We start from the raw sequence: 16,711 nt of genomic DNA on the forward strand, positions 1-16,711 counted from the left end.
CAAACAACAAAACAAATTCCCCCATTGTCATTGTTGAGTTGTTTCAGTTACATCTGACTCTTCATGGCCCCATTAGGGGTATTCTTGGCCAAGATAGTGGAGTGGTTTGCCATTTCCTTATCCAGTTCATTTGACAGATGAGGAAACTGAGGCAAACAGGGTTAAGTGATTTGCCCAGGGTCACCTAGTTATGAAATATCTGAAGACAGATTTGAACTCAGGTCTTCCCGACTCCAGGCTTGGTGCTCTACCCACTACACAACCTAGCTGCTCCATAATGAATTTTACTGAATTTTTACTAAAATTTTAACAACTGGTTCCAGCACACTCCTGATGCTAAATATCTGTACAACATCAGGCCACTGAGCAGTATTCAAGGTCTCAGACCAGGCCCCCTTCCCCCAATGTGCAAAAGTATTCTTTTTAAAAGGTGAGAGGCGGAGCCTATTGCCTCCTGAAAGAATTACAACTGTCCTCCACCTCTTTCCCCATCTCCCTCCCACAGTCCATTTAGCACAGCTCTGTAAGGAATAAGTCCCCATAAACAGAGAGTAAAGTTCAAACTATAAACAAACAGTGTGTGAAAGGAGAGATGAGGATTTAGGAGTCTCAACAGTGCCACGCAGAAAGCAGAAATCCAGTCACAGTGACAGAGAACTCATCCAGGGAGGACCCCACCATGGATATCCTGGTTTTTGTTCTCCAAGTGATCCTGTGTCTCCTGACTCTGCCCCTTCACCTGCTTGCCCTGTTCGGCTGCTGGCAACCCCTCTGGAGTAAGTACTTTCCTTATCTCATGGCAGCACTGACTTCCAGGAATAACAAGAAAATAGAGGGTAAGAAACGGGAGCTCTTTAGTCAGATCAAGAAGCTGGCCGGAGCCTCTGGGAAGGTGACTTTGCTAGAACTTGGCTGCGGTACGGGTGCCAACTTTGAATTCTACCCGGACGGCTGCAAGGTCACCTGCATAGATCCCAACCCCCACTTTAAGAAGTTCTTGAAAGAGAGTATGGCCAAAAACAAGCACCTTCAGTATGAAGAATTTTTAGTGGCTCCAGGGGAGGACATGAGTCAAGTGGCTGATGGCTCCATGGATGTGGTGGTCTGCACTCTGGTCCTGTGCTCAGTCAAGAGCCCAAAGAAGGTCCTACAGGAAGTCCAGAGGGTGCTAAGGCCGGTGAGTAGGATAGCTATGGCTATGGGTTTGAGGGCCATTGAGTGAGATAACAGAGGTACAGGGGAATGAGGTCAATGCTAAGAAAGGCATTATTTCTAGAGGGAATGGAATCAAAAGAGCAGAGCCATATCTGGGTAATTATCCAGACCTGTGCTACATGGGATCCTGGTGTTTTGGGGACCAGAAATTACAAAAATTGGGGTAGGGAGTCCTTACTTGGTATTTTGAAAGACCCAAAATATCTGTATGAAAACAATTTTCCAGGAGTGGTGAGGAAAGATCCTGAGGACTAGACTGGATGCCCTGATATCAACTCTTAGAAAATATTGGGAATGGGGCACACAGTTGGGTGTGCTTAGCACATAAGATATTAGAACTAAAGTTGGAATGGGTCTTACAGGTTCTCAGATCCAACTCCCTCATTTTACAGAAGAGAAAACTGATACAGAGAGATTAAGGGACTTGCTCTTTGTCAAGCCATGCCACTCACTGTCTCTCATTAGATCAGCAGACACAAAGGAGGGGGTAAGCCTGAATGGAAGGAAAACTTTCATCCTATGGCCATCCCCACTGCCCATCAAGTGTTCCTATAACCTCCTCTTCCCAGCCACAATAGTCCAAATCCCAACTACAAAGGGACCAAACAGCTTCACTGCTGAAAAGGACTGAGTGTCACTCTGGGTATTATCATAAGATGAAAGATTTAGAGTTGGAAAAATACCTTACTGTTGAGTATCAATCCCCTCATTTTATAGAGAATCAAAGTGACTTGCATTTAATAATAATAATTCCTATTAAGACAGAGCTTTAAAATTGTCAGTGTTTTCCATTCAACAATCCCATAAAATAGATTTACGAATACCATGGAGCCCATTTTAGAGACAAGGAAACAGTTTCAGAGAGGGTGATTTGTTCCGTCCCACAGGTAATGTGTCAGAGTCCGGACTCAAACACAGGTCTCCTGACTCCAGGTGCGGAATTCTTTCCATATACTGGTAAACCCATGAGGAATTAGAGGAATGCCAATGTGGGTCCCAGGGACCAGACTCCCACTGAAAACTGGAGGGACTGTCACTCAATTACAGTGAGAGGTGGGGGCAGAGGAAAGAAAGAGGACATCTGCTCCAAGGGTCTAGATGGAAGAAGGAACATCTCAACAAACATAACTATAACTAAAAAACATGGCACCTCTCTGAGAAGCTCTTGGCTTTTGTATAGCTCGTAACTTTCCAAAGTACTTTCTAAATTATGATCTGATTTGGCCTTCCCAACAGCCCTCAAAGCAGGTAGGGCAGAAGTTACAATCACAAAATCTCAGCACTAGAAGGGACCTGAGTGTTTCAGGATCTCTACCAATCCTGGCTCCTTAGGTGTTCATTAAACATGACATCTCGAGGAAATAACCAAATGCCCCCTCCCCACCCAAGGCATGAATAACTAAAATATCCTCAAGGGGGCAGCTAGGTGGCACAATGAATAGAGCACCGGCCCTGGAGTCAGGAGGACCTGAGGTCAAATCTGGCCTCAGACACTTGACACTTAACTAACTGTGTGACCTTGGGCAATATATATATATATATATATATCCTCAAGAATTAGTCATCCAGTTTCTATTTGAATACTTCCAGTGATGAGAAACTCAGTAACTCTCAAGGCAATCCAAGTATTTGGGAGAATTCTAGTTTATTAGCAAGTTTTTCCTTTCACCTATTGATATTAGTTTAGTCTTCTGGAGCCACACAAATTAAGCCTCATAATATTAATCCCATGTTCATGAAGCTTTGTGAGGCTTGCAAGGTCTGTTCCTTCACAATAACCCTATGAGGAGATATTATAAGCGCTTTGATTTCTCTTACACATAAAATGAGGCCTTGAGAAGTATCTTGCCCACAGTCACATAAGCGATTAAATTTCTGAGGCAGTATTTGAACCTACTAGGTGGCGTAGTGGATAGAGTTTGAACTTCCCAAGTTCAAATCTGGCCCCAGATACTTAGTTGTATGACCCTGGGCAAGTCACTTAACCCTGTTTGCCTCAGTTTCCTCATCTGTCAAATGAGCTGGAGAAGGAAATGGCACCACTCCAGTATCTTTGCCAAGAAAACCCCAAATGGGGTCACAAAAGAGTCCGACGTGCCTGAAAAACGACTGACAACAAATAATTTGAACCAAGATATCCTGACCCCAACTCCAACTGTCTGTCTCTACCTCTCTGATGCCTTTTAGAGAAGATGGACTTTCAAATATTTGAAAACAGCTATCTCACCTCCCACCCACACCCCACAAGTATCTCCTCCAGGTTAAGTATCCCTCTGGCCCAGTTCCTTCAACTGATCTTCAAATGACAAGATTTTAAATCCTTCCTAAAATGTGGAGCTCTAAAACAAACATAATCTGCCAGATAAGGCTGAACCATTATCCCAGCTCTCCTACCAAACCCAACATACCATCTCCAGCCTCTGAGTAACCCTTCCTTTCCCCACCATGCTTTGACTTTGTTCTCTCCTTCTCTTCCAAATCCTTATGGGTCTTTGAGAATGTTAATACTCTCAGTTCATGGGCTGCCATTTCCACAGTCTCCTATGATTCCCCCTCCCCATTCCTGCCACTCTCTTCTCTCTCAGACTTTCCTAGAGCTCTTTGTCAGATCTATCCTTTGATCCCATCACCCTCCCCCCTCGTACTTGCTCATCTGTCAACATATTGTATGGGGCTGTTTTCATCAGTTCCTACCACTACAGTACCTTGTACATGGTAAGCACTTAGTAAATATTTGAAAAATCTAAATTCTTGGATGAAAAAACTAAGACACCAAGTGGTTAAGAAATTTACTCAAGCGAATTCAAGGAAGAACCAAGATTATAAACTAAGACTTCTGACTGGTCAGAGGCAGGGGCCTTCCCACTAAGTCCTCAGATGTACTCACCATTCAAATATTTGTAAGTCGAAAAGAGCAAGGACTTTGACTGGGGGGAGGAAAGGTGGGGGGAAGAGGAGAAAGACTAGAAAGGATTAAGGGAAAGTATCTGACTTAACTCTACCTTTCCCAAAGGTTATAGCCCTCAGTTTAAAAAAAAAAAACACCTGGGGTTGGGGAGAATGAGGGGAGTTAAAAAAGGCCCACCCCTGAATGACTGTAACTCTTCCCCTCCCCAATAAAGGGAGGCATTTTCTTTTTTTGGGAGCATGTGGCTGAGCCCCCTGGAAGTTGGGCCTTGATGTGGCAGCAGGTGGCCGAGCCCACTTGGAAACACATTGGTGATGGCTGCTATCTCACCAGGGAGACCTGGAAAGAGCTGGAGAGAGCCAAGTTTTCTGAACTACAAATGGAATGGCAACCCCCTCCCATCAAGTGGCTACCAGTCGGCCCCCACATCATGGGACTGGCTGTGAAGTGATCTGGTGGCACCACAAAATCATCTGGACTATTCTGTCCCTCTCTTTTCCCACCCTGACCTGTTCTCTCTCTGGGAGCACCCCACAAAATGAGAAGCCCCTGACCTTCTATCCTCTGCTCTCACTTCCTGCTTTTCCTTCCTTAGCTGGGCCTCCTCCCTTTTCTTACCCTCTCTGCTATCTCACTGGGCCCCCTCTTCCTCTTCAGCACCCCCTCCTTATTATCCCTCTCATGGCTCTACCATGAGACCCCTTCTCGTCTTCATCTGATTGCTCTTCAGGTCCCTATACTGATTCTTATAATGAACTATACATATCTCTCTCCTTTCTTCTTCTCTCCTCTCTCTCCCTACCTCCCCAGGATGCTATTTCAGTCTTCCTTCCTCCCACCCAGGTTTCCTCTCCTCTCCCCAGCCCCAATCTTACTCAAGTCATCTCTCCCCTCTCTCCTTAATAAAACCTGTATTCAGAAATCACTGGATTGATCTGTCAATCCCACCCCACACCCAAGGTGGTATGGAAAATATAGGAATAAAGAACTGGGCCAACAACATTGAGGGGCATGGAACAAGTAAAGGGGCCCTTTGTGTAGTACTTAAATACTTTTTAATAAATAGACAAAAGCCACTGAGACAGCCCAGAAAAGTGGGGTCTAGGGTTTAGGGGGAGTTCCAGGGGCAGCCTCTCCCCCTCCTTCCTGCCAGGGCTAAGGCACTTTCAGGGAGGCACTAGGGATTTTGTTTTTCAAGAATTATCAGAAGTAAAGAGAACCACGATTCTCTCTCTCTCCCCTTCTAAGTCAATCCATCCTTAACGGTGGTCCTGCTTCCTCTCTCCTGGATACTGCCTCCATAAGCTCCCAGACCAAGGAGAATAGGATTGGGAAGGAGAGAGGGGAGACAGAGTAGGAAGGCAGGGGGAGAAACAGGGATCCCGGACCCTTTTGGTAAGCCGACGCCTTGGACAGCCACTCTCTCTGCACCCACACTCTCCCGCTAAGAAGGCATCTCTAGGAAGATGGGGGGAGGCAGACTGGCTTTAGGAGCAGAGAGAAGATAAGAATCAGAGCCATGTCAGGAAGAAGTGAAGAGCTGAGCTAGGCACTTCCCAGCTCTGGATGGCCACTGGTTCTCAGTTCTGTGTGTCCATCAGGACCCAGGATAGGATGTCCATCAGTATTCTCTCTCTGGGGGGTACTCCAATTGTTTCTCAAGATGGTGCCTGTCTTCTCCTCCTTGAATAACTGCCGGTCCTCACGGGGTATCTTTACCGCGTGGTATTGGGGTACTGTGGCCTCGGGGTACCGCGCCCGCTTGAAGAATCCCACCTAAAAGAACATCCCCAGAAGTGAAGGGTTAGGAAAGCCATGGCCCCAGAGGCAGAGACACCCAGTTCCAGTCAGTGGCTCCCCCTCTCCTTCCTCAGGATGGAAGAAAGGTACATGTTTCAATTATAACAGGAGCAAGAGAGGACAGATCAAAACCAACACAGAACTCCAAACACTAACTGGCAAGGAAGGTGGGTATTATCTGGCCTGAGTACACATGGGCCAAGGAAGCATTCCCTCATAGTCCTTACATCTCTAGGGGTCAAAGGAATCTGAAGTCAAGGTGAGGAGCCAGAGGTAGAGAAACAAAGGTGAGATTGAGGAAATTCCTTTAATATAGCCATAGAAATCTAAGTAGCAGAGTGGACAAAGCACCAGGACTAGAGCCAGGAAGAGGTAAGTTCAAATCCAGCCTCAGACATTGACTATGTGACCCTGGACAAGCCATTTCACTGCTATTTGCCTTTTTTCCCATCTGTAAAATGGGTATGATTATAGCAGCTACCTCCCAGGATTGTTGCTAAGGATAAAATGAAAGAACATTGACAAACTTTAAAGTGTTACATGACTGCTAGCTATTATTCTCATTCCTGGATCCCCATGATGAGGCCTCATGGTCCTCCTACCTCTGCCTCCTGCCAGAGTAGCCTACTCAGGAATTTCCATCCCTCTGTGCCCCCATAGACGCCTACTGAGGTGGGGCCCAATATACCCGCACTTATATGTCCCTGACTGGCCCCACTGGACCCCTTCTCAGGTTCACAGTACACTCATACTTCTATTTCACATTAAGGTTACAAGGTAATTTTCTCGCCACCAACCAGTGAAGAAGGGAGTGCCAATCTTGTCCCATTTTGAGATGCAAAAAGATACAGTGGTCACACTGGTCTTAAAACCAGACACGATGCCAAGCCTAACACTGTCCACTATACCACACCACATGGGCTGGTACACAGTACATTTGTAGACCCTACACCTTCTCAGCTTTGCAAACGGACTGTCCAGAAACTGTCCAGAGTCTTGACCTTTGTATACAGTAGGCTGGCACCAAACCACATGCTCAAACTCCCACAATTCTGTGCCACCCCTCCACAGGCTAGGTCATACTCAACCTTAAACTCATGCCTCCTAGAACATACATGCATGATATCTCCCAAATCTCCCACATGCTCACACTTTCCAGGTCTATGCACACACATTCCACCAACCCCAAAGCTGTATATACTCACCCTTCCACACTCAGGCATGGTCCTTCCCTCCCAACTCCTGCAGGCTCACACACACTCCTGCCTCCTCATTTCCCTTTGCACACTCATGGCCCCTGAATGCTGAAGGGACTAACCCCCCAGGGGCATGTGCACACATACACACAAAGTTCTATTACCCCACAGTGCCTGGGCCCCCTTGGTCTGCAGCCGAGGGTTGCACAGCCAGATGGGCCCGGTGATAATTGGTGGTAAATTGTAGACCTTGGCTGCTCCGATGAAAGAAACCACACTGGAGTATTAGAGGAGGAGAGGGTCAAAAGAGAAAGGGAATGGGAAGACCCAACGACAAGGGGATGGAGGGAGCAAGGGGGCTGGTATTTCTACAATCCCTGGAATATTCTGTTTGTCTGAGAGAGTTCCATAGTTCCATAGGATTCCTGTAAGTATTAATGGGAACAGGGGGAAGAAGTCCCAGGGCTGATTTTATGAGGGGATCACCCTCATCAGATGAGTTTTATCTTCTTCAAAAAGTTCCAGCCCACTCCAAAAGCACATCAAAGCTTTAGTGGGGATGAGGGTAGACATGCATGTGTCTCCTTTCCCTCCATATGTGTGATTCTGTGTACAGTCCTTCCTACAGAGGATTCTCTGTCCATCCCATGACTTGGGGGGGAAGGGAAGTTCTAAACTCATTTTCCACATAAGCCTCATGTGTTTCTAAGTACCCTCAGACTCCATCAGGTCTGGGGCCACCAGCCTTGCTGACCTGCCCCCAGCCTCATTCTCACCTTCCACATGAGAAGAACAAGCAAAGCCAGCACCAGGATCCCAGCCAGTACAGCCAGTAAGATGACCCACCAAGGGACCCCACCAGCCACCACAGCCATGGGGTCTAGGTACACAGCCACAGGGATCTGCAAAGGGAAAGTTAACAAAACGGTAGGGAGAAGGAGGGAAGAGGCAAAGATAGGAAAGAATAAATTGTTTTTCCTCTCATTTTCAAGCCCTGGGAATCACCTGTGTAGAGAAATCTCTGAACTTCAGATTCTGTATAGATGACTTCACAGTGATATTGGCTCGGACGATCAGATCCAAGGACTTCACATCAGTGTATTCCTGGGGTTGGAAGAGAGAGAGGACAGAACCCAGTGGCACCTCTTCCTAAAACACATACACACACACACACACCATATCTAAACTCCCAAGCCTCTCTCAGGTCCCATCTCCTAATATCCCAAAAGCTCCATACAATTCAATAATGACAGTTATTAAAACACTTACTATGTTCAAGGTAGAATGCTAGGCACACAGATAAAAAATAAACAGTTTTCAGAGGTTTAATTAATCCACAGTTCAGGTGAAAGCCAGCACAGTGAAACCAACCATCTGAGTTTCTGACAAGGGAGGAGAAAATGAGGGGGTAGCAAGGTGGCACAGTGAATAGAGCACTGGCCCTGGAGTCAGGAGGACCTGAGTTCAAATCTAGCCTCAGACACTTGACACACTTACTCACTGTGTGACTTTAGGCAAGTCACTTAACCCCAATTACCCTCCAAAAAGCAAAAAAGAAAAAAGAAAATGAGGTAGCCTCTGGGAGAGAAAAGTAGATTTGCTGCTCTGAGGTCACCTGTTCCTACCCCTGCCCTCATTCTGAGCCATAGTAATGTTTGGGGCCAAGGTAGAGGTGGAAGGCCCAGAGGTTCAGAAGTACCAAACTACTTGGGAGATTTGAAGAGGTCACAGAGAGAGAGGAAGCTCAAAGTCTTGACACCCACCCAGTACCCTTTACCTCCAGGAAAGTGCTGTTCCATAGGCGGCCCCAGACATGGAGCACAGCCTCCCGGTCAAAGCTGTAGAGTGGGCAGCTGTAGACAAGGCATCTGGCAGTGCCACTCCTACAGTCCTAGAGACAGACAGGGAAAGGCTCCATAGTCTGACCTCACTCCACACCCAGATATCCAAAGCCCCCAGACTGTCCTCTTCTCACCACATTATTTACTCCAGGCTTAGTTTCCCATAGGCCACCCCCACACACCCCACTGCTGTTTCCAACACTCCATATTTTTCCTTTTCCTCTGTGCAGGGAAGGAAAGACTGTTCTCAGGTGTAACAGATCACTGATGAAGCCCATGGACCCCTTATCATGAATAGTGTTTTTAAATGCACAAAATAAAATAGAAAGAATTATAAAAAGACAAGTAAATTTAAATATAGCTATCAAAATGTTTTTTAGAAACAAATTCATAGGCCCCAGATTAAGACCCCCCAAAAAAAATCCAAAGTAATATTAGACTTGCTGTGTTTGGCCCCAAAGAACAAAACCAAGAGAAATATGGGTGAAAGTTGCAAGGTTTGATGTCATCAAAAAAAAGAAAAGAAAACCCTTCCTAACAATTTATAAGCAGGTGGTGGGAGGCTTCAAAAGTAGTGGGTTTGGAGAAGTCTGTCTACCAAGACAAACCTAGGAACTATATGAACACAATGACAAAACACTTCACACAAATAAAATCATATCTAAACAGTTAGAGAATTATTAATTGCTCATGGGTAGGCTGAGTCAATATAATAAAAATGCCAATTCTACATAAATTAATGTACTTATTCAGTGCCATACCAATCAAACTACCAAAAAATATTTTATGGAGCTAGAAAAAAATAATAATAATAAAATTTGCCTGGAAGAACAAAGGTCAAAGAATATCATGGGAGTAAATGAAAAAAATGGGAAGGCAGCCTAGTAGTACCAGATCTCAAATTGTATTAGAAAAAAAATAATCATCAAAACCACCTGGTACTGGCTCAGAAAGAGAGTGGAGATCAGTGGAACAGATTAGGCACACAATACACAGTAGTAAATGAACATGGTAATCCAGCATTTAACAAACACAAAGATCCAAGCTTTGGGGACAAGACCTCACTATCTGATAAAAACTGCTGGGCAAACTGGAAAGCAATATGCCAGAAACCAGGTACAGATAAACATTTTACATCATATACCAAGATAAGGTTAAAAATGGGTCCATAATTTAGATGTAAAAGGAGATATCATAAGCAAAATAGAGGAGTATGGAAAATTTTACCTGTCAGATCTATGGATAAGGGAAGAATTTTTGATCAAACAAGAGATAGAGAAGACCATGGGAAGTAAAATGGATCATTTTGATTACATTAAATTGAAAGAGAGGTTGCACAAACAAAACTAATGCAGGGGAAATTTTATTCCAAGTTTCTTCAATAAAGGCTTCATTTCTCAACTATATAGAGAACTTAGTCAAATTTATAAGAATATAAATTATTCCCCAGTTGATAAATGCTCAAAGGATATGAACAGGCAGTTTTCAGAAAAAGAAATCAAAGCTATCTCTAGTCATGTTAAAAAATGTTCTAAATCACTATTGGTTAGAGAAATGCAAATCAAAACAACTCTGTGGCACCATATCATACCTATCAGATTGTCTAATAGGACAGAAAAAGAAAATGATAAATGTTGGGAGAGATGTGGAAAAATTAGGAAACTAATGCACTGTTTGTTGGTGGAGTTGTGAGCTGATCCAACCATTCTGAAGAGCAATTTGGTACTATGCCCAAAGGGCTATAAAAATGTGCTTATTCTTTGACCCAACAATACCAGTGCCAAGTCCATATCCCAAAGAGGTCAAAGAAAGAGAAAAAGGATCTATATGCACCAAAATATTTGTATTTTATGTATTTATCTTTCTGTGATGGCAAAGAATTGGAAATTGAGGGCATGCCCATCAACTGGGGAATGGCTGAATAAGTTGGGGTATATGATTATGATGGAACACTATTGTGCTTTAAGAAGTGACAAGCATGGGGCAGCTAGGTGGCACAGTGAGTAAGAGCACCAGCCCCAGAGTTGGGAGGACCCAAAATCGGTTCCAGTCTCAGATAATTAACACCCACACAAAATAACTGGCCATATGACCTTGGGAAAGTTGCTTAACCCCAACTGCTTAAAAAAAAAAAGTGACAAGCAGGGGGCAGGCAGTTAGGTGGCACAGTGGATAGAGCACCAGACCTGGAGTCAAGAGGACCCGGGTTCAAATCCAGCTTCAGATACTTATTAGCTGTGTTTGGCCCCAAAGAACAAAACCAAGAGAAATATGGGTGAAAGTTGCAAGGTTTGATGTCATCAAAAAAAAGAAAAGAAAACCCTTCCTAACAATTTATGAACAAGTCATTTAATCCTGGCTTACTCCATAAGAAAAAAAAAATGATGAGAAAGATGCTTTAAGAAAAATCTGGGAAGGCTTCTATGAACCCATATAAAATGAAGTGAGTAGAACCAGAACATCCTACATAGTAACAGTAATATTATATGATGATTGATTATAAATGACATAGCTATTCTGAACAATACAATGATTCAAGACAATTCCAAAGGATCCATGATGAAAAATGCTATCCAGTTCTAGAGAAAGAGCTGATGGAATCTGAATACAGACTGGGGCATTATTTTTTTTGCTTTATTTTTCTTGTGGGTTTTTTGTTTTGTTTTTTGGTCTGTGCTTTCTTTTGCAACATGGCTAATATGGAAATAGGTTTTGCATGATTTCACATGTATATTCTATATCAAATTGCTTGTCTTCTCAAGTAGGGGGAAAGGGAGGGAGAGAAGGAGAAAATTTGGAACTCAAAAACAAATGTTAATTTTTTTTTACTGTAATTGAGAAAAAATAAAATAAGAGGAGGAAAATATGGGGAAAGTGGGATTTCCTTCATTGGAGGTCCTCAAACAGAGGCTGGTTACCCACTTGTTGGACATGTTATAGTAGGGATTCCTTTTCTGATGTGCATTGAACGATATGTCCACTCAAAGTCCCTTCCAACTCTTAACATTTTGTGGTTCTGTGACCCCCAACATCATCCAGCCTTCACTGGAAGTCCTCTAATTGGTGAAAACCTACTTCTCTTGAGTCAGTTTATTCCATCCTGGATCAAGCGTTCTTAATCTGAAGTCTGTGATCTTTTTTTAGAAAAATATTTTGATAACTATATATATATATATAATTTATTTCCCTCATAATATGAAGTATTTTATGGTATATATTTAAAACCACAATTCTGAGAAGGGTTTTCCCAGACTGCCAAAGGGGTCCAAGACACAAAAAATATTAAGAACCCCTGATCTGTATCATCGATGTGCTGTCCAAAATGGAAAAAAATTTAGGCAATTAGAACTGTAATCAGGAAGACCTAAGTTCAAATCCAAGCCACTGACGCTCACTAGCAGTCTAACCCTAGGTAGTAATAATTAATAATAATAACAATAACTATAATAAATAACATTTATATAGCACTATTGGGCTAAGAACTTTATATTCTTTCATTTAATCCTCACGAAAATGCTGGGAGGGAGCTTCTATTATAATCTCCAGAAGAAACTGAGGCAAACAGAGTTTAAGTGTCTTGCCCAGGTCTTAAGGCTGGATTTGAACTCAATCTTCCTGACTACAAGCATCACATTCTATCCCTGCACCACCTAGCTGCCTTACCCTCCTAATCACTCTCCATATCTGTAAAATGAGAAATAATAATAACCCTTACAGGGTTGCTGCAAGGATCAAATGAGGTATTTGTAAAGTTCTTTGCAGACCAAAGCATTCCATCAAAGCTAGCTGTCATTATCATTGGAGGTCGCTAGATGGCGCAGTGGAGAAAGCACCATGCCTGGAGTCGGGAAGTCCTGAATTCAGACACCAAGTGTTCAAACAAGAAAACGTCTTAGATATTTACTAGCTGTGTGACTCTGGGAAAGTCACTTAACCCCTATTTGGCTCCATTTCATCATCTGCAAAATGGGTTGTTGTGAGTAACAAATGATAGAGTAAGCACTATATAAATGTTAGCTATTATCCTTATGACGACATAATTGGGACTTGTGAGCAAGGTGCGAATTCAGATCCCTCAGAGGCTGAAGAATTATTGCAAAGTCTCTACAGAGGCATATCCACACCAAGCATGGTTATTCTGATCTTTCTTTAGTACCAGCAAAATATGCAGCATTACTCAATATAACAAGTGAGTAAACACGTCCTCTGTGCACAGGATAATTAATACCTCTCAAACAATCATCTATTTTTCAAATGTATATGTAGTGGTGAAGAAAATACACATTTTTTTAAAAGCATTATTGAACTAATGAATTTTCTCAATCAACAAATACTAATAGCCCAAATGCTATCATGTAGGGACCCTGGATTTTTTTTTACATTAAAAAGAATTCTTCATTGTTCCAAACACTGAACTTCTACCAATGGACCCTAAGATTCCATCAGCAATTTTGACCACCATGTCACAATGATGACTCTTATTGAGTGTGAAGTCTACTAAAGCCCACCAGGTCTGTTCTCATAATTAACTACTGTCTAGTTGCATCTTCCCCATCCCGTACTGGAGTAGTTGATTTTGCTTTGACCTAAATGCAGGATTTTGTATTTGTTCCTACTAAATTTCATCTTGTTTCCTCAGGCCAATGGTCCAGCAAAAAAAAAAAAAAAAGTGCATGCCATTATTGCCCACATCGAAATCACTGTCAAAAATTAAAGAGAAAGAGACAGAAAGAGAATGAATGACAAAGAGAGACAGAGACAGAGCACCAAGGACAGAGTCTGCTAGAGACATCCATCCCAATCGACACTGATCCATTAATCATTACTCTAGATCCAAATATTTAGCTGGCAGTCCCACCTAACTGTACTATAAAACCCAGCCTACAATCCGGCCTCAGACACTTAATACTTTACTAGCCTTATAACTTTGGGCAAGTCATTTAACCCCAACTGCCCTGCCTTACCCCTCCAAAAAGAGCAAAAAAAAATTTTTTTAATCCAGCCTACAATACTCCATCTTGTCTACATCCCTCTAACACTTATATACAGTTGATCTTCAATTATCTAGAACAAAAGAAGGAAAAATCTGGGCCACTGTATATGATTTTTTTTTAATGTGTATTGACCTTCCTAATTCAGGCAACTATTAAATGAGTCTGCAGTCTCTGAGATCAAAATGATAGGGTCATGAGAAGTTGCCTAGGATAATAAGGAGGCTAGAGAAAAGTCAGCTCAAATTAAAACCTTACTCACACAAATAACCAAGAACTAGCTACTCAGCTATCATCAAAAACATTTTCAGTTGTCCGTGCATGCTAAGTAAGCCGCACTGAAACATTTTGTGGGAATATGTTGCTTCCTCTAATTCTAACACCCATCCTCCTGGGAGCTTTCCCAGGACAAGAACCCTGTCATTCCCTGCTCTGGAGATCCTCCCCATCTCTACCCACCACCCCATCCACAACACAAGACTCTGTCCACAATTCATGGTGCTGATTTTCACTGCCAAGTTATGCTAGGCACCTTCCCACTATAGGCTCATAGGCTCATTGTATTTAGAGCTAGAAGAGATCTTAGGAATTATCCATCCCAACCATCTTGCTTTACAGATGAGAAAACTGAAAACCAGAGAGGTAAAATAATTTGCCCAAGGTCATGCCTGTAAAAAGTGCTAAAGGCAGCCTTGAACCAAGATCCTGTGATTCATAATTCAGAACTCTTTGCCTATTGTAATCACCCAGTCCTTGCATCTTTCCTGCATTGTCCTTACCAGGGTGATCTTCTTCTTCTTCTCTGCAGAGGCCACAGTCCACCCAAGGCCTGAGCTGCTGGACTGGGGCTCTGGCTGTCCCAACTCCCGCCGCTTCCGATCTCCACTCTCCCAGTCCTAGAGAGGGAACACAAGAAGCCCCAAACTCAGGGCCTCAGGGGAATGCCCACTCTTCTTCCTTCCCCAGGCTAGATGAACACTGGGAGGGACTAGGATTAAAAGTGCTGTCCTCTCCACCCCTACACCTATAAGATATCTCCCCGCCCCCCAAGAATTTGAATTCCATTTACATAGCTACCAATATGTAGCTACCAACAATCCCAGACCTTTTCCCTCAATCCTAGCCCCAACTATACCAGTCCAAGGATATTGGCTTTGGGGATACAGTTCCCCTGCTGCCCAGGTCCTCGACCGCCCTCCAATTCCACTCGCATTGGATATAGGAGCCACTTCCCATTGGCAATCTCGTGTGGCCACATGATATTTAGGAAAGCTGAGCCTAGAGTATTCAGTGACTGGCCCTGGTTAGAGACCTGTGGGTACAAAGTAGAATATGAAAGAGGGATTCAGTGACTGTGCAGGACCTGGTATTCCCTGTAGAGTTTACAAATATGTGTGATTGTACAAAGGTAGAGAACTGGGAGGAGAGGCCCAAGGTGAATGGGGAGATGGAGTGAGAGACAGGCCAAGAAGGGGAAGAAGGGGGCAGGGTGGAGATTCTATTGAAGACTCAACAACCAAGTCTTTGTAACAAGGAAAGGCTGGAGATCACAGCTGGACAGGAAGAGAGATCCAATCCTGATAAGGATACAAGTTTGGAAGGTAAAACAAACATCCCTTCCTCCCCCTCCAGTCCCATATCTAAGAGATTAGGGGAAAGGCATATCTCTGTCTTCACTGCTCAAGGGCCACCATTCCTATAGATCAGGGATTCTTAACCTAAGGCCTGTGAATCTGGCTTTCTAAATATCTACTTTTTATAACTATTTCAATAAAAATTGGTTTCCTGTAATTTGATGTTACTGTGTTTTATGTCTTTAAAATCACATTTCTGAGAAGGTGCCTCTAGGCTTTATCACACCATGGCCAAAGGGGTCTAGGATGCCCACAAATAGGTTAAGAATCCCTGAGGGGTAAGATCAATTCAATCCAACCAAATGAATATTTATCAAGTACTTGCCCCATACAAAGTACTATGCTAGGCCCTAGTCTAAGCCACCTCAATCATCCCTTCCATCACATGGACATATGGGCCCTTTTCCTGGAGACAGTCTCCTCCCTTTACAAGTGTGGAAATGGAAAGCCCAGACCAGTAGAGTGATGTGCACAAGGTATACAGGTGATTAAGAGGCAGAGTCAAGATTCAAACCCAGGTCCTCCAACTCTACTGCATCACACCCCTTACAAGGAGCCTGGGGTAAGTGAAGCAGCCCTGGGCCCAGCCTTGGCTCTACTGAGTTAATGAATAGAAATGGACAGAGTTGGGGGGGGGGGTGTCTGAGGATCACTCACCGTGATCTCATATTTGACCTTGCTGCCCACATCCCTCTCCGACTGCATGGCGCTCTCGCCCCTCACCACACCAGAGAAGAAGAGTTTCTCAGGAATTACCTTCCTAGGGAGAGAGGTGGGAGGTGGATGTAGGAAAGGGAAGGGAGAAATAAGCACAGAAATTAGGGGGAGTTAAGTATGGATGTGAGGGAGAGGTGAGGACGTGGCTAAAGTCCCACGTGGCTAAGGTTGAGAGCCCAAGAAGAGTCAGAACCTGGAGCAAGTAGAGGGTACCCCACCCCCTCATGCTTCCCACTCACCAAGACACCCTCAGAGAATACTGGAAGTACTCACCCTACTATAGACAGTGGCAACTCAATGACAACTCGGGCCAGGGCAGTGACTGGATGCAGCTCCTGCTCGCTGATTCTAGGGGGTGGCATTGGGGACAGGGTTGCTGGAGGTGAAAGTATAAACAACAGAGGCTTCC

General features: G+C 43.8%; 2 protein-coding genes across 2 annotated transcripts in view; one reads left to right on the plus strand and one right to left on the minus strand.

The window, feature by feature from the left end:
- The first annotated feature begins 296 nt into the window (after window positions 1–296).
- Window positions 297–5,048, plus strand: TMT1B (thiol methyltransferase 1B). Its single transcript, XM_069078722.1, has 2 exons — window positions 297–1,177; window positions 4,338–5,048. Exons 1-2 carry the CDS (start codon window positions 680–682, stop codon window positions 4,572–4,574), a joined length of 735 nt encoding a protein of 244 aa, XP_068934823.1. The 5' UTR covers window positions 297–679; the 3' UTR covers window positions 4,575–5,048.
- Window positions 5,049–5,155: 107 nt separating this feature from the next.
- Window positions 5,156–16,711, minus strand: part of ITGA7 (integrin subunit alpha 7) — a 31,817-nt gene continuing 20,261 nt past the window's right edge. The window contains exons 18-25 of the mRNA XM_069081310.1: window positions 16,576–16,678; window positions 16,243–16,345; window positions 15,087–15,263; window positions 14,731–14,847; window positions 8,897–9,010; window positions 8,125–8,223; window positions 7,896–8,021; window positions 5,156–5,899 (exon numbers count right to left, since the gene is read on the minus strand). Of these exons, the coding sequence (XP_068937411.1) occupies window positions 5,669–5,899; window positions 7,896–8,021; window positions 8,125–8,223; window positions 8,897–9,010; window positions 14,731–14,847; window positions 15,087–15,263; window positions 16,243–16,345; window positions 16,576–16,678 (1,070 nt within the window). The 3' untranslated portion in view covers window positions 5,156–5,668. The remainder of the gene's footprint in view (window positions 5,900–7,895; window positions 8,022–8,124; window positions 8,224–8,896; window positions 9,011–14,730; window positions 14,848–15,086; window positions 15,264–16,242; window positions 16,346–16,575; window positions 16,679–16,711) is intronic.

The sequence above is a fragment of the Petaurus breviceps genome, unplaced genomic scaffold (assembly GCF_028583685.1).
Source record: "Petaurus breviceps papuanus isolate PSGF00001 unplaced genomic scaffold, PetGlider_PUasm1.0 154, whole genome shotgun sequence".
In the NCBI taxonomy this organism is placed as follows: domain Eukaryota; kingdom Metazoa; phylum Chordata; class Mammalia; order Diprotodontia; family Petauridae; genus Petaurus; species Petaurus breviceps.

Bases quoted from the DNA above. Each gene is read 5' to 3' on its own strand.
- TMT1B (XM_069078722.1), top strand. From the start codon at position 680: ATGGATATCCTGGTTTTTGTTCTCCAAGTGATCCTGTGTCTCCTGACT. The intron at 1,178-4,337 runs GTGAGTAGGATA...TCCCCAATAAAG, and splicing joins TCCAGAGGGTGCTAAGGCCG to GGAGGCATTTTCTTTTTTTG.